Below are 20,918 nucleotides of genomic sequence, written 5' to 3'. Positions count from 1 at the left end.
TTATTTGATAGCATATGAGCTGATAAGCAGTGTACAAATCATAATGGAGTCGAAAAAAATATGCACATTAAAACTGTGAACCAATGTAAAGATTCAAAGGCAACAAACAGACCAGTGTGTCCGTCCCAGTGAGTTCATAGGTATCCATTGTGATATAAACACCATCATAGATAAGTCAACATTTAAGCAGGAAAATAATGTTTTAATTTTTCATAAAGGTAAATACTTTCCAGTCTGATAACAATAATCACATTGTATAAAAGGTAATCATGTAGCTAGGATTTTATCTGAACAAAAACATTGTTCAAAACTGTTATGTTGAAACTAGTCCAACAGACATAAAATTGTAAAAATTGAGAAACATCAAACAGTAATATTTTTTCTTTGTTTGAAAAAAAAAAACAGGGACTAGATTTTGGAATTTTTATGGAAAATTTTAACCTTTAAGTGCAATTTCAATTGTCTTCTTTTAACAGAAATGAGAAATGATTTATATACAATATTTTTACCAAATGGCGAGATATATAAACATATATTGTCTTTCTCCTTTATACAAAGGACAAACAACTAAACCAATAAGTTATAATAAATAAGATCAATATCAACAATCTCTGAAACAAAAAGTACACGGTATCGATAAACAATGTAAACCACTCGCTTATGGCAGCCATACTTCTACTCGGAGTAATAGATTACTTAGACATAAGTCATATTTGCAATTATTTCAAATTCAAATTGGGAAAAACCTTTCTTTGAAAATTTACACCATATGTTTGCAACTTGCTCAGGTTCTTTAAATCAGAAAAGTGTCTTTAAAGGGACTTGGACACGATTTGACTTTAAATTTTCAAATTTTATTTTTCTATTTTCAATGTTTATAATGATGAATATAGAAGTTTATAATGCTATGTCAGAATTTGAAATTCAAATATCAAGTTATATAAGCAAGATGCAGAGTTCCTAAACAAAGCTCGACTATTGTCATCTTTTACATATATGTTGTATTAGTCTAAAATTCAATCAAATGTATCTTTCATTTGTTTAAAATAGTATTTATGAAGGTAATGAATTAATTTAAATTGTTTTACATGTCATTTTTGTCTAAAAAATAGTAATTCTCAACATTACATTTTTTGTAAAAAACTATAAGACTCGAGCTTTGTTTACAAAATAATCAATTCTTACATCTGTATTTCGTTTGTAACTTGACTTTAACATTCAATATTTTGGTCAATCATTTAAAATGCACCAGTAAACCATTTTATACATATAAAGTATAAGTAAAGTTTTTGATCTCAAATCGTGACAAAGTCCCTTTAAAGTATATCAGAATATACTAGTATTACATGTAATGAAATGGTGGCGTAATATTTCCCTTTCATGAAATCCCAAGATCGAACTTAACCCTTTCCAACAGCCATGCATCTCTTTTTCATTCCAACATGGACATGGATTATTTTTCTCTTTTCATTGATGCTCTGGATATCTTAAATCACGTATATGTCTACATTTGTCTATTTAGATGGAAATAAAACGCCATTCATACATTTTTCAAACATGATAGTCTGGAATAAGATGGATATTGTTACTCTCAGAGTCAAACGACTCGTGCATTTCCGGGCTGACATTTTGCAAGCATACCTTTTCACTTGATTATTTTTTTAAAATAATGTTTAAAAATAAAAAAAAAAATGAGACAGATTCTAAAACTCCTCATTGTAAGCAAGAGGCAGTTGTCTTTCGCATGCGAAAGTCTCTCACTCTAATTAGATCTAGAGTTGTCGTCCGTTGTGCCGTTTTGCACAACTGTCGGCGCTAGAAAAGACCTCATTCCGAAGAATGTCCGAATCACTTTCTGTGTCCGACCAGCAGTGTTTGGTTGGTTTTCCATTATTAGAACGAGGCTGTCATTTTATGGCGTTATTGAGAAGGAAAAAAAACTATTTCCAGATATCGGAAAACTCGAGCACATACTCAAACTCGTCTCGCTCCACACAACCATCACCTAAAATTAAAAAATAAAACAAATGATTTTGTTACTTTTCATGTTCAACGTTATCTTGTTGGTTTTCCTTGTCGCTTAAAACATCGATATAGATTGCCGTTTTCTGTCACGATGTGTAAAATAACATTGTTTATCTGATCAACAATATGCACGAAACAACAATCATCATTCGTAAGGTTTATCATTTGTTGACATAGCGGGATCAGACTCCGGGCATGCAAAGTCAAATTCATACCACGGCGACAGATAGGAAATATTAGATAATGGTTCTGAAAGCATGTACTTTTATGTGAAGATACAAACAGTCCCTACCATTCAGATCGAACATCCGGAACATTTCAGTGATAAATCTGTGTTTGGTTAAGAACTTCCGGGAATGGTGGCGGAACCTTGAGTTGAGGTTTGTTTCTAGCTCGCCTCTCTTGTCCCACCTAACACCAAGAGCACCTGTTGATTAAAATGAAATCAAAGTAAAAAAAATGACAGAGTTTTCATTATTTATTTGTGTGTGTGGAGGGGGGGGGGGGGTAAATTCGTAGCTGTTCACTACATCAGTTATACGAATTTTATCAACCATTCAATGATTTAAAATTCATTTCTATTTTCATTTCTTTTTGTTCTCATATCAGATCTGCAAAAAAGCACACATTGCCAGGACCAGAGGATTTTGAGCCGTCACATTAACCAAGCAAGGTGTCATTTAACTGTAAATATAAACCCCGTAATGATTCCAGTATAAAGGGCAGACAAGATTGGTAAACTTAGATAGACAAGTATATTTTAAAGTCTCTTTATTTTCGTTAGTTTGATACCCATCGGGCCACTAGTCACAGAGTGCTTACTGAGCGCAGCACCAGGCAATTAAGCCAATAATACAATTCTAGTGACTATATATACCAGCCTAGAATGACAGTAAGATCGGTGATAGCGAAAAACCCGGGTCTTAGTCGTCACAAACGCGTCATTCAGGGCTATAACGACCAACGCCACAGGCATTGGCAATTTCTCCCGGGAATCCTCGATTGTTGCTCAAAATCTGAAAAGTTAACCTTCACGCGTCGACGCCTTTGTGTCGTTTTTGCTCAACTGAATATTTTTTTTTTCAAGAGCTACATTGCTGTCTGATTTCTCATCTTGCTGTCAACCTTAGAAAGGCATGTGATCCACAGAGTAAGGTAGACGAAGAATGTCATAAAAACGAATTGGATACTAACCAGCGTAGGAGGACAAACAAATTTAAAACGTAGTTTCCTTTGAAAAAAAAGTGTCGTATTACAAAATCGTTAAAATCGAAGACAAGAACTATCTCTTTTTTTTGACAAACAAATTATTATTTTTTTTTTCATTTTTAACGAATCATTGATTGTATACGATCTGTATGAGATGGAGTTTCTAGTTCCCCGCGCCTAATCATATTTTGATTCCTTCGTTGGATCGGCATTAAAAGTTTGAAATTAAAAATCCTTTCAAACAGAGACTCAACCTTTACTCGAGCACTTCCGCAGTTTGATGGGTGTTGCTTCTACCAATACTGTGAAAAACAGACAAAGCCATTAGCGGCTTGGTCGCCTCTTACCATTAGCTACACATAATGGACCAGAGTTGTCGGAGGAGATGTTGTAATATAGAACTCACCGGGATTCATATTTCACGCTTCTCTAAGGTTTATTTAAAATGTGCTATTTATAAGGACAATTGCTCAAAAATACAATGAAGATATCTTCTACAATTTCGTATTATTTGAAATGTTAGAGAGTAAGCATCGATTTTCATTGTGTGGAATCTGCCGAACTTGATAAACTCTCAGGGTTTCATGCTAACTTAGGTTCGACTACAATAGAGTTTGGACTAGAAAAAAAAGCAAAAATGTTATGGCCAAACCGATTTTTTCTAGAAACAAGCTTGTCAACAAAATGATCCACAGGATTCTTTGCATAAGCTGCAACGCGCTGTTTCGCTTCATGGATAAAAACCATTTCAGCAATAAACTTCTACTCTCCTAACGAATTTTTTTCTGAGTCGAACACTTTATATGCATTACTTGAATAGTAAGTATATCCCCCTAAACACATTGATAAAAAATTCTAAATTCTAGACTTAATTGACTTTCCGGTATTTCGAAATTAAATAACGTCGTCTTTTTCACTGTTGATTGTTTTTAAGATGTCCCATTAACAACAAATTAATTACTTAATTTAATCAGTGCCGGGGATAGCAACTCAGACGAGAGCTGTGTAATGGCGCGAACCGCCGCCTCGCCAGTCCCGCGGGTACTACAAGCTACAAACTAGGGCTGTAAGATTGAACCATATATCCCTTTAAAGTAGAAAATTGCGATCAATGTCTTAGTGGGTGCGTAAAAAGCTTCATGGAGCGAAAGATGAAGCAATTAGACATTTAGGCAGTTTATGACCTTCTACAGTTTGTAACAGACAAGTTTTATCTATTTGATACTAACGACATTATGCGATGTAATTAACACGGGGCTCATATTCTTCTGTTATTTATAGATTGTACTCAGTTCGAAGAATTATGGTCTAAAACCTTTACAGAGAGAGAGAGAGAGAGAGAGAGAGAGAGAGAGAGAGAGAGAGAGAGCCGACAAATATACGCACCGAATGCAAGGAATTAAATAGAACTGAATAAATTAAAAACCAATTCTTGTTTAATCAGTGAAAAAAACAACCGAATGACTCAGAAAAATTCCTTTTTATTTCACATTTGAGTATTACCATTGGTAAGAACAATAATCGTTAGTTGTATTTAGTTAATCGTTAGTTGTATTTAGTTAATCGAGTAAATAATCCAATGAGGGTCGTATTTCAAATGATTTCGAAATCTGTTCAAATAACGAGATAAAAATTGGATATTGGCATCAAAGGAATATTAATCATATAAACCTGTATATTGAACTGTCTCCAAAAAAATTCTTATCCATTTAATTCATCAATTTTAATTTTTCTTTTATACACAAAAGAACGAAAATGTAACATGCAATTCGGACGTGAAGCATCTTTTTTAAACCAAAGTAATGTTTGAATTATATTATAATAAGTTCAATGTGTAGAGCTATAGAAAATAACCCCTCTAAATCTCGATATCTTCAAACATATAAGATTATTAATGTATTTTTTTTTCTGTTTGATTCAAATATATAAAACCTTGTTACCTTTGTAATTTGATTGTAATGAGGGGATGGCATTTTTTCTGGATTTCTGCATGTTTGGAAGATACAGTGAGAAGGTGGGTCCTACCACCGTAAAAATGAGGCACCAGCAGTAAAGGAAGGCGCACTGTTGCATATCTGTAAGTACAAAACACGTGACATTACATCCAGAAACAACACGTGACATCACATACAGAAACAACACGTGACATCACATCCAAAATATTTTTTAACTTTTAAATGAATAAATACATTTATCACAAACCATTGGTCAATATACTAAATAATGATAATTAAAATAATGACACACGAAACGTTCCTCAATTTTATTTAATTTTCCATGATATATTATTCAAATTTTTAAAATCTAAACCTGTTAATTACAACAACAACAAAAAACTCGGGGTACATTATCAGGCTATATTTGGGGCTAGATTATTTTGGAATTTAACTTAAAATAACATGCAAAATGCATTTGAATGCTTATAAATAAAGTCATTATGATAGTATATATTTTCTTCATGGAAATCTTCACATTTTGGAGATAAGGAAAATAGAAATTAATGGAAGATAGGTCGAGTCTGACTTAACTGACGGATACATCAAAAGATCTTGCAATGCGATTGTCTCCTTGATTGTTCTTTGTAATATCAGAATGACTAAATGTTTGAATATATCACTGCATACTCTCAAAGCTAAATGCGGTTTGTATTTGTATGAACTAATGGGATATAATGTATACAGTTGTTAACAAATTAACACGAGTCAAATACATCTCTCTCTCTCTCTCTCTCTCTCTCTCTCTCTCTCTCTCTCTCTCTCTCTCTCTCTTATTTGATAATATATACACTACATGTCGACTACATTTATTGGTGGTATGCATTTTCAATAAAAATATTAATTGATATATAAACACATCAAGAACAGTGAAGAACTTAGAAATGCACGCCGTTGTTTAGGACTGAACAATTTCTTTTTCTTTTAAAAATCACCAAAAATTTAATAGATTTAATAGACATGATTTGATGATATTTTTGACACAGTAAGTGTTGAAATTTTGCCTTTCACTTGTTTTATATGCCTCGAGAATTTTAATGCTTTTACCTTTGGAGAACCTATAGCTAACGGTTTTTGCCGAGTGACTTACCGCTAGTATACAAACAATCGTATGTCCAGTATCATAGTACCCATCAGCAGCTTATATACCAGTAGCATCAAGAATGTCAGTACCGTGAGACAATCTAAGTGGGACCATGACAGCAGTGTCAACAAAACGCTATAGAACTAAACCCCTATATCTCCCATTCCCAGAGGAACTACTTTGTCAGGCTCTAATTAAGGAAAGTCGCGGATGTCACCAAATAATCGCTCCCATCACGTGACTTAACTATCCTCCGCGAGAGCGCGTAGTAACACACCAGTTCCTCTCTAGATGGCAGAAACAAAGTGGAACAAACTCTAACTCAGGAATTCATTCAACCCCTCACTTCTGGCGTGACCCAAAGACCGGAAGTTCTAGGTACCTAATCATAGGTCTTATTCTATGATAATATAATAAACCATTAAAACTTGAAACAAAAGCCGAGCATTGTTAATTAAGTTACACACAGGATATTGCATGACAGCGCAACGTTTCTGTGAGACCGATTGATAAAACCAGGGGGCGATACTGATTCATAAATCCATAAGTTAAGAGTATGACACCGACTAATCAATTGAAGTTTCAATTTGTCTCGGGGCTTTTTGCTCTTTGTAGCAGAGATCAGAGGAATCGCTCGCCTGTTGTTCTCTTATTAAACAAGCAAATCAACCTATGTACATGTATTGTTCAAAACAAGTATGTGATCAACGACCTCAGAATCCATGCACGCGCAGTTAACTGTGGACTGTTGCTAACAAATCAAACTTGTTTAACATGTAACATATTGCTTTAATAAAAAATTATGATATCTAATTTCATTTTTTTCAAGGTAGCGTTGCAAAAATTTATTGTACGTTGAACATTTTTATTATTCATAAGATTATGCTTATTTTGATGTGTCTGCTTCGTGGATTCCCAAGAGTTGTCTGTCTAAACTCAGCTTGTTTAATTGTTAGATACTGCATGATCATTCCTCACATAATTACGTAAAATATACAAAGTTCATTATATCCTTTTTTTTCTCGTATATGATGTTAACCGGAATAGTTAATGAAATCGTGCTGTGGTGTCACAAAATCGAAATAAATATATTGAAAAGTGCAGTGGACAAGATTTAATCGGATGAGAAGATGCATCTATCTGAAGCTTTTTGGCTCGTAGTAGCGGAGATAAGACCTTACAATATGAATATATCAAATATGAAATATACAATAACCAAAATACCCCAGACAATTTCATAGGGACGCATGGTTTGTTTCAGACCATGAGTCAGCATTTATTTTATTTTATTCTTTACTTTTTTATTTTCTTTTAGCAGTTTATTGGTCCCCGTTGACTTGGATTGATTAAGGGCGAAATTGATAGAGTTGCAAGACTTAGTCTGCAATAGCGTCACCACTTACCACCTTAACCACAGAAATAGACGGGATCTGATGTTTTACGAGAAAAAGTTGTTTTGTTTTCTCTTTTATACAGTTGATTGTAAACGTGCATTACTTATAAGTAGAATACACTGACTAAGAAGAAAAACAAGTGTAATTATCGTTAAACACTTCAAGGGTTGAGCACTTTACGCAGTCCCGGAGATCAAGGTAAAAGTCCAGTCCCGAAGAAAACCGGGGGGGGGGGGGGTCCGTTTCCCCTTCTCCTTCCTAACTCTCCCACTTTTTGAATGGTGATAATATATAAATCTTTTTAAGCACTTTTTGGAATATCATGAGTTCATGCCCAACCCAACTTTTTATCCGATATTTTAATACTGTACCACCCAATCAGTCAGCGGTGGGCCTGGTTCACGTGACCATTTTTCTGAAGAATATTTCGCGTCAACTCGCTGGATCGAACTTCATGCGGAGTTAGTATTTGTCTTTGCTGTATTTTAATGGCGAAAAACCTAAAGACATTTCACACATCCGAGTTTCCAGTATGTTCGTTTTGCAAAACGTGACGGTTTTTTACAGCAACAAGCAAACAACCTCTGGATTATTCCAAGTTTGTGAAGTATCAACCAAAATACTTAAAGTCCTGCACGCAATTCTTGTCTCAGCTATCCTTTTTACAGAGAGACGCTTGGTGATTTTTATTGCCGTGTATATAACTGATCAAAGCCACCAATTGCAACACCTAGGAAATGTATGTATTGTGCTTTTACATGTATTAACTCAAAACACTTTAAATATACACCAGAAGAACCGTGAATCTCTTGCAACTATACCGATAAGTTGGTATATATCTATAACGACAGGAAGAATCGTAAACCTGCGAGGCAGGGGCGATAATGAACGTCCTTTGATTGTACAAAATAAAACAGACCTCTTGTTTTATTTTAAGCTTAAAACTAGCGTGAGTAACCATTAACGCATTGCAAGCACAACTCTTTTCTCTCAGCCATCATCACCCCCTCAGACAAGACTCAAAGAGGCTTTTAACAGGTGCTCTCTTTAACTCTGAAATAGAGTGAGTCCAAAACACGGTTAATATTAATGACATTTCAGCGTCAGTCATTTGATGTCTTACTTCATTTTATTTTTTAGCTGCGTCTTTCATGTTTTCTTTGCATAAGGCATTTTTTAAAAAAAATTATTGATGATAAACTAATAAATAATGAAAAGTGCAAACAAGGCTTTTTAATTATCATTTGACATTTTCTTGTTTTGATAGCTATCGATTGTACTGTTTTCGTTATAAAAGGTTGAAAAGGAGCTTTAATTATAATTGTGGTGACTTCAAAATGTTTTATTCAAGTGTCAGATGACAGCCATATAAGATAACACGTGCTCATATGAGAGACACATATTTTCATTCATTGAAACTATTTATCTTTGCTAGTGAGAACTATTCTAGGTAAAGTGAAAAAGAATAAAACTGATTTGTAAAACTAATAAACTAATCTGTGTAGCAAGATCGATTGCACAGTTTTTCTTATCTATTTGAAGTTATGGTGATTTTAAAGTTTCTACATGCAAGTTCATCTGTTTCCTAACTGCTTTATTTTCTAATAAAACTGGAGCCTTATAAAAAGTACAAAGTGATGTGTTGTCATACATCTGGAACACTATTTCTTCGTGGCCAAAGTTAGATATACGCTAGGCCAGTTGTTTGAAGGACAGCATCATAACCTAATGGGACAACGTACCCTATTTTATTTCCTATTTTCTTCCAATGTTTTTCATTTAAATAGTGCCTCTGTATTTTTACAAATTTGCCAATAGCCAACTTTTCCAATCATTTATTATTAATGTTAAGGAATACATATAAACCAAGTTTTAAATACTTAATTTTACATTCATTTACATATTGCTATATTGCTATAAGACGCCTATGCTGTTCTATTATAATTATAAATGTCAGCCTTTGGGTAAAATCCTTATTGAGATTATTATAACCTCAAAACACAAAAATTTACCAAAGACCGATTCAATAATAATACAAATGAAAATTCCACGTATTCCTGAGATTCCAAGGAAGAGTCTAATCGCCCAAGGGAGGTCATTCTTTATTTGTAAATCAAATCCGACATAACCGGAAGTGAATGTATGTCATTTCCGATCGCAAATACTACCCAAGGAACTCTATTTCGGAAACCAATTTTTCCTGATTTGTTATGATACTTAGAACATATAACGAGAACAATCGATGTCCTTAAGGATATATATTAAAATAAATAATCGAATAAAAATACATTTGAAGATTTAAATGATAATTTTTTAGTTGCCCTAGTTTTGCACTCTTTGTGTCGTGCATTAACATCGCATATCTCAATACCTCCTTCTATGACATCTTACCACTCGTGAAGAATCTTTACTTTATACTTCTATTTAAAGACTTGTTGCGAATCGGAGATTAATTGGACTAGGTTTATTGTATATTTGTTTTGGGGGGGGGGGGGGTCATGAAAAAAATTATCAATGTTTTAATTCGATTATTCAATTGCAGTCAACCACTGCAATTTCATACAATCATTTATCTCAAAGTTTCAATTACACATCGTCTAATTTTACAGGTTTTCAAACACCGCGCGTTCTCTCTCTCTCTCTCTCTCTCTCTCTCTCTCTCTCTCTCTCTCTCTCTCTCTCTCTCTCTCTCTCTCTCTCTCTCTCTCTCTCTCTGACATTGAACCGGTATTACATGTATGTATGTTTGAACATACTTATCGACAAAATAGTTGATGGGAAACCTTTAAAGCACATCAGAACGTTATAGGATACAATATTTTCAATCTGCTGCATTCACAAAACCTTGCATTTCCAATCTAGTGTTTGGCAAGGTTCCTTGCTCCAAACCGGGTTGTTTTATGTGAAGTTCCATTCGTAGATCTATACTTTATTGGGTTTACGGGGTTGTTTCACGGGGGAGTGTAATATAATGTGATTTGGTACAAGAAATCAAAATGTGTCTGGCAATTTGACTTCTTTGTTTCTTCCTATTGTGTGAACGTAATATTCTCAATACTAGTACTATATAATTGTTGCTGTCAGTTGCAGGAAGCAATCTTGGGCTCCATACTTTAAGGAATATTTCATTGCTTATTTGTTTATTATATGTATGTTTTATTGTATCTGAATCTTATGGCTATATCAAGAACATATTATGAGTAAAAAGTACGAGGGGGACAAATTACTGGGTTAGGAACTTATTGGAATCACAGCTGGATGCACGGAAAACGGACAATGAAATATAAAAAAGACAATTTATGGCAACGATTACACAATATGGATTATCCATCAGATTAAGGCTTTATTACAAAACAACAGTCATATTTCGTGAAAAGAGGTAAACATTTTTTAACTTTCATTTGCGGATTGTTGAATGATTTGATTTTGAGGAATCGTAGTGATTATTTTATATTACAAGCATGTTTAAACATTTCATAAGAACGTAGAGATAAATGGCGACTAAATGAACTCTCTAAAAATTTTTTACTTTCTAAACGTCAGAGACAAAAAGAGAGTAATGACTTTCATTATTCGAATTCTGAAAAATATCAAAAAGATAGAAAAATGATTAAAATTACTGACACAAACAAGAAGACAAACCATCAAAGTAACTGGCTCACAATGACGCGGATCTCATTGCCTAGTAGATTGGCATTTTTGACGTCATTATGAAATTGGGTCGGCCGAAGTTTGCGGAGATAATTTTTATTTTAAAAAAAATGTTTTCATCAGATTGCGGTTTTTAATATTTCATTTTTGAAAATTCCGTCTTAAAATACAAGCAATTACATGATTGGTTTCTAAATTATGCATTGATTTGACCTGAAAGATTTAATTTGGAAACTGACAATAAATGCAAATAACGTTGAATGATAAGACTTACATGAGAAATCAATGCAGCCTTCACAATACTAACTAATTCCTAACTTCTAAATGAAGCTAATTAAACGACCGTTAACAGTTAATAGATTAGGTTTTTCTTTAGTGTACTAGGATTTACAGACCAGTCCTCCATCAGGGCTACTAATGGGGATCCCCGTGTCTCGATTTGCTGACAGCGGGGGTAGTGCTGACAACATAGGCCAGTAGTTCTGACGGGTGCGGGTCGATGAACCTCCATCACAAACTAACTAGCTTCTAATTGCATTTCAATGTAAACCTCTTTGTTTACACTGTTGTGTCATCTCTATTTATTTAAGTTATTGAAATTTGCAGAAGATTAAAACGAAATATTAGACTTGTAAATCAATTTCGCAGTTTACTTTATATCGGTAACTTTTTATAATTTCTGTTTGAAAGAGATCCTTTTTGCTGAGGATTAACGAGATAGTAAAGTGTTTTTCCCTTACCTTGTAAACAGTTAATCTCTCCGGGTATACAACATAATACTTTTCAAAAAGAAATGTGTGTCAGACATAACCAAGTCATCTCTGGAAGAAATCTAAAAGTATCCCAAAACTTTCATAAGGCTCGAAAAATCACCAATACTTATTGAAGTCATCTGATAAACTGTGTATTAAAATCACATTTGCCGGTATTTTATAAAGATAAATGATTGTAAGTTCAATTTGAAATTGACGCATGCGTGATTGTTGAATTTCCTTTTTTCTCTTACTTGTGGGTGTGTCCTCAGGCAAATAGAAGCTGAGCGTTATTTTGGGAGCTGACAAATATAAAATCAATAAACAGTATATGAGTAAATGATAATTTTTTCTTTCTTCATCTCCGGAGAGAAGATATGAGAAAATTTTTTCTCGATTTGTCGGCGCTAAATTTCTTTCCTGCCCGCGGATCCCTTTATTTGGTATAATATCACTAGAGCTGCTTTCCGGGCCCCGAAGCTGATTCTACGAAACTGCATATCAGAAAGCTCGCGTTAGTAAAACTAGATATCCGAGGGTTTAAATTTTTTTGTAGAATTAAGGTTTAATTATCGTAGTCTAGAGCCCTACAACCAGACGCATTGCTCATGATATGCAGAGAGAGAGAGAGAGAGAGAGAGAGAGAGAGAGAGAGAGAGAGAGAGAGAGAGCACTAATCCCCGTGCCGTGTTTGGGATTAATGGTGGGAAATAAATGGTTTTTATTCCCTGCAAACTGATAACAAGCAGACTCACTATCATCGTTCAAATCAAGCGGTGTTTGTCTCGCGGGATTCAAATAAAGAGTTGCTACTTTATTATATTCTGTATTGATATAGATTTTTTAAGTTGATGGTATTTTCATAATGAGTATTAAGCCAATTATCTTTTGCAAAGTAAGCCATTTCGCCATCTTTTACATCCGGAGAGGTTATTTGCATAAGGAATGGGGATTTTTTATTTGCATAAATTACGAATATTTCCCCAAAACATCTAATCTTGCAATAACCCACTGAATTAAACGTTTACATACTACTTTCATCTTCAGATGTACTTGACCTTCACAACAAATTAAACTTTAGTTTTTAAACTTTATTTTATCAATTAAAAACCTAAACGTTTTCAGTTCTAAAACAAGGATATGAAAATGATGTCTTCTAAAATCATTCACTTTTTGAAGTGTATTCAATGTATTCGAAAAAATCAATTTTGAAAACTAATCCTTTAAAGAGGTTTTATGCGATTTAAATTTAGATTTTGTTTTAATGAAAAGTCAATATTTTGGGTTTTACATGTCTGGGTGTGCCTGTACACTCCATTTTTTGGCGAGTTGTGGGCGGATTTTAGTGTCGTGCAGTGATTCTTGTTTGGAGACTGTAGTTGACAAAGGTCCAAAAGCAGCAACCGAATCCAAAAAGCAATCACAGTACCTAACTGATGTACGAAAATATCAAACGACTGGTGAAGTCAGGGATAGGCAATCGAGAAAATTCAATGATACAGAGGCAGCTGAAAGTCAACGTATAACGGCATGGTGTAAATATTGCATGATCTGTTTATCATCACGTATAAAAATCACATCAGAGGCGACTTTTGATCGCAGTAACCGTATCGTAACAGGATAAAGGTGAAGGAGGAAGGGTGATGGCTCCACGTAACCATCAGGAATAATCTCACTGTTTGAATCCCCCAAATTCGTCATCAGCCATTCATAACTGTCCCACGGCCTTCTTGTGAGTCACATATTAGTAGTGTTCGTGTACTTTATCCTTGGGTATAACAAAAAGGAGGGGAACTTAACCCACTAATTTTAATAACATCGTGGTCACCAGACGGCCAGAGAAGTGATAGGCTGGGCCACTTACGCTCTTACAGGATTCAACTGTTCCTGGTCACTCAGTCGTTTCGAATCTACAGGCCGCTTACCACACCCGTTACCCACTATAAGCCCCTTAGATCAATCAAACTGCTGTGAACATCCACTTGTGTCTCCTGATCCCCGGAAGCTTGATTAATAATGATAGCCAAAAACTATATAGGCCCTCTACTAAGTACAAAGAATAGGGATAATCTTGTTAGGGGCCTAGTTTGTTTGAATGGACCCCGTAAGCTAATCAGCCTTTCTCCGCCCCATGTCTGCTGTCATTTGCCACGGCGCAGTGTTGGTGATTCAGGGAAGCACTGCGACAGGATTTAGACCATGGGTCATTCAACAGTGCTCAATTTTGTTTAAAAAAGGTTTTATTATAATTCGACGAAAATGGTGAAACATAGAGTACTTCAATTAATGTTGTAAGGCGTATTTGGATCAGCTCATTGATAAATCCGCGAGGGCTGGGAAAAGAGATTAAAAGAATTTGTTCGTCTTGGTCTGATAAGTTTACAATAGATCTCAGAGCGCGCCTCCATTGATAAACATCATACAGGAAATGTTATATACATTATACATGTTAATTATGACTGAATCTTAATTAAATATCTCAGTTGAAAGGCTACGAGATTGTGGAATGTAGTGATGGGAGAGAATAAAAATCCATTAATCAAATTAAATTGAGACTACACATTTCACAATATTGGGGTTTCCTAAAGGAGCGCGGATCACTGATCGAAGGCTACTCACTCTTCTGTTGTTGATTCTAAAACTAGTCATAAATGGCATCGTTAGAGAGAACCAGCAAACCATGAAATTCCCAAACTGGAAACCCTATTCTAGATTTACTATTTGGTTACATACAGTGCGACTTCATTTATATTACATTAATTTTATTACAACAACTTTAATTAAAATCAAAATATTTTATTAAAGAAATTTAACGCTTTTTGAACAAACAGATTTAACACATATTTCGATATGTTTGGTGAAACGTTTTTTATTCACCATTTTCCGGATCTTTTTGATTCATAAAAAAGAAATGAAAAGGAAAACGACTACACCTTCCCATCTCCTCAAAGGAAACACCCACAACCTAACAAATGAACCATAACGTCATTTCTCAATTCAAGAATATACTTATCCATCATACAAGACTAAATATAGATATCACGTGACGTATTGTCCCAATACGTCATTCTGTTTCAGATAAGGGAGTGTTCATAATAATTTTCCTTGCGTTTTAGATGAAAAAATTCCAATTGATAACATTTCAATGAACAATGAAGAAAAAAAAAACATGTTAGGAGACGAAATATCAAATTTATGAATTCCTCTAGTTACATTATTTCTGATTTATCTTTGCATTAAAGCATTCTTTACGTACATGTATAATGTCATTATTCTTAACGTACAATATTAAGAAGGAGATCAAAACAAATAAATCAATGTCGAGATATTATAAGAATTCAGCTAAATGTGATTCGAAATATTCCAACCAGGGATTTGATAATGTGAACTCGGTTCTAGTGTCAGACTGAAATAAAATTACAAGTTACATGTGTATATGATATATTCATATTAAACGGAAATGACGACACGCGACGTTTACAAAACTGATGTTAATGACAATAAGTGATCTAAAGAGTGACAGAGGAGAGCGATGTAAAGGGTGGCGGAGGAGAGCGATGTAAAGGGTGGCGGAGGAGAGCGATGTAAAGGGTGGCGGAAGAGAGCAATGTAAAGGATGACAGAGGAGAGCGATGTAAAGGATGACAAAGGAGAGCGATGTAAGGGATGACAGAGGAGAGCGATGTAAAGGGTGGCGGAGGAGAGCAATGTAAAGGATGACAGAGGAGAGCGATGTAAAGGGTGGCGGAGGAGAGCGATGTAAAGGATGACAAAGGAGAGCGATGTAAAGGATGACAGAGGAGAGCGATGTAAAGGGTGGCGTAGGAGAGCGATTTAAAGGGTAGCGGAGGAGAGCGATGTAAAGGATGACAGAGGAGAGCGATGTAGAGGGTGGCGTAGGAGAGCGATGTAAAGGGTGGCGGAGGAGAGCGATGTAAAGGGTGGCGGAGGAGAGCGATGTAAAGGGTGGCGGAGGAGAGCGATGTAAAGGGTGGCGGGGGAGAGCGATGATAAGGTTGACAGGGGAGAGCAATGTTAAGGATGACAGAGTAGAGCGATGTAAAGTGTGGCGTAGGAGAGCGATGTAAAGGATGACAGAGGAGTGCGATGTAGAGGGTGGCGGAGGAAAGCGATGTAAAGGGTGGCGGAGGAGAGCAATGTAAAGGGTGGCGGAGGAGAGCAATGTAAAGGATGACAGAGGAGAGCGATGTAAAGGGTGGCGGACGAGAGCGATGTAAAGGGTAGCGGAGGAGAGCGATAGTAAAAGGTGGCGGGGGAGAGCGATGTGAAGGGTGGCGGGGGAGAGCGATGTTAAGGATGACAGAGGAGAGCGATGTTAAGGATGACAGAGGAGAGCGATGTAAACGGTGGCGGAGGAGAGCGATGTAAAGGGTGACAGAGGAGAGCGATTTAAAGGATGACAGAGGAGAGCGATGTTAAGGGTGGCGGAGGAGAGCGATGTTAAGGGTGACAGAGGAGAGCGATGTTAAGGATGACAGAGGAGAGCGATGTTTAGGGTGACAGAGGAGAGCGATGTTAAGGGTGACAGAGGAGAGCGATGTAAAGGGTGACATAGGAGAGCGATGTTAAGGATGACAGAGGAGAGCGATGTTAAGGATGACAGTGGAGAGCGATGTTAAAGGTGGCGAGCAGAACCTACTCTTGTAAGGTGAAGGACAAGAGCAATAGCAGCGTCATGCTCTAGATGTGATGACTTTCAGTAACATCCTACTGGGTTTTTTTTTTTTTTTTTTTTGGTTTTGTTTTGTTTTTTATAAATTATGACTTCTGCATAAAATGCAGTAATCCCTCATAATTGATAAACCGAACTGTTTTGCGCATAAATTTGTGTTCATTTTCTTGTTATGTTTACATACGAAAGCTGTTCCCTGTAATGCTGAAATCCCCTGAAGGTTTTCTTTCGCACATCATGCAAAAGCCAACCATTTATAAATAAACTTTACATTAAAATGCAATTTTAAGAGTTCTATATACAGCGGCAGTTTTTACTAAATCCCATCAATATCCTGATTTGTAGTTTAAAGAATCATTCCATTTATATTTTTTGAATAATAACCGGCTTAAAATAGAACCATTCTATACTTATTCTGACCAGAGGCCTTTAGAGTCCGCGTTGTTACGTATAAATCATGCCTAACATAATTCTATATCAATTTTAAACTAAAGCAAGATGGTCGATTGGGAGAGGGGTAAATATTTGCTGACAAGAAGAAATTATTAAAAGGAACATTAATTTATTAATAAACCATTGGCACAGTTTAACACTTTCGGAAGCATGGCATAGTGTAAGTTCTGGATTTAGAAATATACGGTAGTTTGTGAATGGTCGTGTTAGCCTTGTCTTTTGCTGTGTGTTTGTTTGTTTTTTATTTGGGCTTGATTTGTTTGGTTTTGGATTTCTTTTTTGTCATCGTCACGTTCTTGTACACAAATAAAAGTTTAAAACCATTTCCTTATTCATGTTACGTTTAACCATGAAAATATGAAATTTCGATTTTCAATTGTTAAAAATACTTAAACCATGTTAATAAACCATGAGGATTTTGTTTACAGTGTCTACAGAAAGACTCTTGTTTATTGTTATTTGGAATAATATTAATTCTTCATATTCAATGCTGTTTAAAGTAGCATCCGATTTCGCGAGCATATATGTGAAGCTTTTTTTAAGGTCAGACGACACGTTCCTTGAGAATCTTTTTTGTATCTCCTCGTAATAAAGAGTTCCAATAAAAAATATTAATTTTATAATTATTTTAAAAATTATCAAAATTTACTTGAACTTGGTTATATGTGTACATGGTCGAGTGGTTAGAACCGTGGCCGTTCACTGACAGAAGCGTATAGGTTCTAGAGGTCGTGAGTTCAAAGCCCCGCCCCTGCGGAGATATAGTTATAATTTAGTGAATTTCGCTGTGCTGTAGATGTATTTATTTTTATATCAGCAATGCAAGTGTATTTTCAAGAAGATTATTTAGGAAATTGCATACTCTAGTATTTTGCAGAAATGCCTGGTAAGGTACCCTAATTTTTTGCAAGTAAGCTTGTAAAAGTAGTAGTAAACCATTAACAAATTCCTGGGAAAAGTTATCTAAAATTGAGGAACGTGTCGTCTGACCTTAATAGCAAACGAAACCAAATTAAAAGACGACAGTCATTCAACAAGGTCTTTGTCTCTATTGATGTCCTGATTTGACACATGTAGATTATTGGCAATTTCTAACATTCATCAAGATTAAAAGATCCTAGTGGTCGGCTTTGCGGATAAATGACGTCATCACACGACCAATTCTATTGGAATAAATCAGCTGGATTTTATCTGGTTTATTTTCAATATCAATTAATGTGGAAATCCAAGCAAAACTGTTATTTTTCTGAACATTCGCGCACAGAATTTTTTTTTATTTCTTGTTGCTGAAATTTAATATGGATAGGAAGGTTTTGGCGATAAACCATCGCTGTTTTTCCTTTTTCATTGCATTGATGTTTTATGCGTTAATAAACAGTTGCCATGAATAGGTCGCTATTCCCTTGGGCGACATGTATGCAGTACGAATGACGACTTAGACTGCCCCAAGCCTCGCGGTGAAACGCTCATCATCGGTACAAGCTGTTTATATTTGTTAATACAAATAACGTGCCTATTGTGAATAAGTGAGGGAGGCTGAATAAAAGTATAAAGTATAAATATTGACTTTGTATCAATCAGCGAACTCACTCAGGTTTTTTTTTTGGTAAAAAGTAATTATGGTCAATCCTCTTTTCTACATTTTATTTTGCATTGTGTTGGATAGAATCCCATGATAGGGGTTTTTGTCACTTTCATTCAATGCTTAATGGTATTCGATGCGCAATGATATATAAAACAGAATCCTATAAAACAAACACAAACTTTATTCATGAGGAGCAAACACTATTCGTCTCACTGGGAGGATCGTTTAAAGTGACTGCTGTTGTTATTGACAACCTTTTGTTAAAAAATAAATATTGCGATGTATATGTAACAGATTTTTGCAAAAGTAGATGGGGGATAAGATGGCGCAACTGCCCATTTGGTTTAGTCGGTAAAATACAATTTCAAATTTAACATTTTTTTAATTAGATATATTTGAAATGTTATAATACAAGTTTACAAAAGGGTAATTTTTTTTTACTTTATTCACTTTGAAATATTTCAAAAAACGATAAGAAAAAAAATACATACTTAAGTTTTGGTGGTATCGATCCCACAACCTAAAATCCCAAGTTCTATTAATTTAGTTAATGTCTGGTGCTCTAACCACTGAGCCATTTCATTCACAACAAATTGCGTTGTTTAAATGCAATATGAGACATTGGCCACGAATTTACGGACTTGTATTATTTTTCTAAAACGTTCAATTGTTGGGCTACAAAATGACATTTTAAAAGTAAAGTGGGTCATCTCTCCACATTTTTGATGATGGAAATCGGTTTAAATTCCATAAAACCGCGTTTAGACTATGACAAAAATATGGAGTTTAGACCCACTCTATAAAAGAAAAGGCATTGAAGTTATAAAAATGACACTATTTGGAGGTTTTGACACGCATACGTCAGTTTAAATAAACCTATTACATGTATTTAAAATATTTAAGGGTTACAAACCGGTGTTACGTTATATATACAGCAAAACTCGGTTATAACGAAGTCACTGGGACCTAAGAAATTACTTCGCTATATCCGTAATTCGTTATAACCGTATAAGAAATTCATTAAATTAACATAGCTGGGGATCCAAGATGACCTCGCTATATCCGTAAATTCGCAATATCCGTGTTCGTACTAAACGAGTTTTACTGTACACTGTTTTTAATTACTATTGAAAAAAATTATCAGATTTAGTGATATTTTAATTTTGCGGTATCTAATCATTTCTCATATGGGCATTTGACACGCTTTATTCACCCATCTTCTTTTCAACAACAATTTAAATATTAATTTTCTTATAGACAATATTTTACCAAATAATTTCTAATCCTCAAAAATTTAAATATTAATTATCTTATATATCATTAAATGTTAAGTGCCGGAAAAATGTTGCAAAAAGGCCAAAATGCCAAGCAACAAAATGTTTGCCAACGAAATAAAAAACAAAGAAGCCAAAAAATTAAAAAACTATATTAGTATATACAGTAAAAAAAAAAGCTGCGACAAACTTTGCAAAATGCAAATGCCATCAATTTGCTATCAATTTTTAAAATATATTTTAGTCAATATTACTGTAATCTGTTGTACGCGTGACTGCTTTTAATTTGTAAAAAAAACAAAAAAACATTATTTTGTAAAACCTTACCTTTAATCAAACACTGACCAATCAAAGTCTCAGACTGGGTTATAATGGGTTATAATGTTGCTGTTTCCCTCATCGTCCAATGGTGTTGGACTTGGTTTACAAGATAATTTCCCCTCTCTTCCTTTTTTTCCCCCGAAGATATATAAATTTGCACAATTTAAATGGTTATGTAACAGTGTTTATTTCAAAGCCCGCTTTTCTTGGCTTCCTAGACTTGTTTCAGTTTTTTAAATGTTCACTGTGATATTATATGATATTTTTAGGACTTTAAAGTTGTGATAAACCTCATATATACTACTTGTAGTTTATGCAAAGATGAATGGAGTAGATTTGTTTGTAAATATAGTGGACCAGATGAGTCTAAGACCTCATTAAGAATTGGACCACGACATGTAAAATGAAAAGGTTAATCGGATAATGATATAAGGGGCCTATAGGTATTAGTGTCGTGCATTGTTGTAGGGCCACTTATACCAC

At 34.8% G+C, this 20,918-nt stretch overlaps 1 protein-coding gene across 3 annotated transcripts; it reads right to left on the bottom strand.

Annotated features, from left to right (window-relative positions):
* Positions 1–32: 32 nt before the first annotated feature.
* On the bottom strand, positions 33–20,625 carry LOC128189788 (uncharacterized). Of its 3 annotated transcripts, none has more exons than XM_052861559.1 (4): positions 20,442–20,625; positions 5,175–5,309; positions 2,318–2,452; positions 33–2,005 (listed from the first exon to the last, which is right to left on the bottom strand). In XM_052861559.1, the coding sequence occupies exons 2-4, from the start codon at positions 5,305–5,307 to the stop codon at positions 1,941–1,943; spliced, it is 333 nt and encodes a 110-aa protein (XP_052717519.1). In that variant the 5' UTR covers positions 5,308–5,309; positions 20,442–20,625; the 3' UTR covers positions 33–1,940. The 3 variants fall into 3 exon arrangements, with proteins under 3 accessions (XP_052717519.1, XP_052717528.1, XP_052717512.1); XM_052861568.1 differs by lacking the exon at positions 20,442–20,625 and adding an exon at positions 6,319–6,586; XM_052861552.1 differs by lacking the exon at positions 20,442–20,625 and adding an exon at positions 12,098–12,314 and having other exon boundaries at positions 34–2,005.
* Positions 20,626–20,918: the final 293 nt, after the last annotated feature.

This window comes from Crassostrea angulata, chromosome 1, assembly GCF_025612915.1.
Source record: "Crassostrea angulata isolate pt1a10 chromosome 1, ASM2561291v2, whole genome shotgun sequence".
NCBI classification, from domain to species: Eukaryota; Metazoa; Mollusca; class Bivalvia; order Ostreida; family Ostreidae; genus Magallana; species Magallana angulata.
The sequence above is the reverse complement of the archived record's forward strand: the minus strand, read 5'-3'. Positions and strand labels throughout refer to the sequence as shown.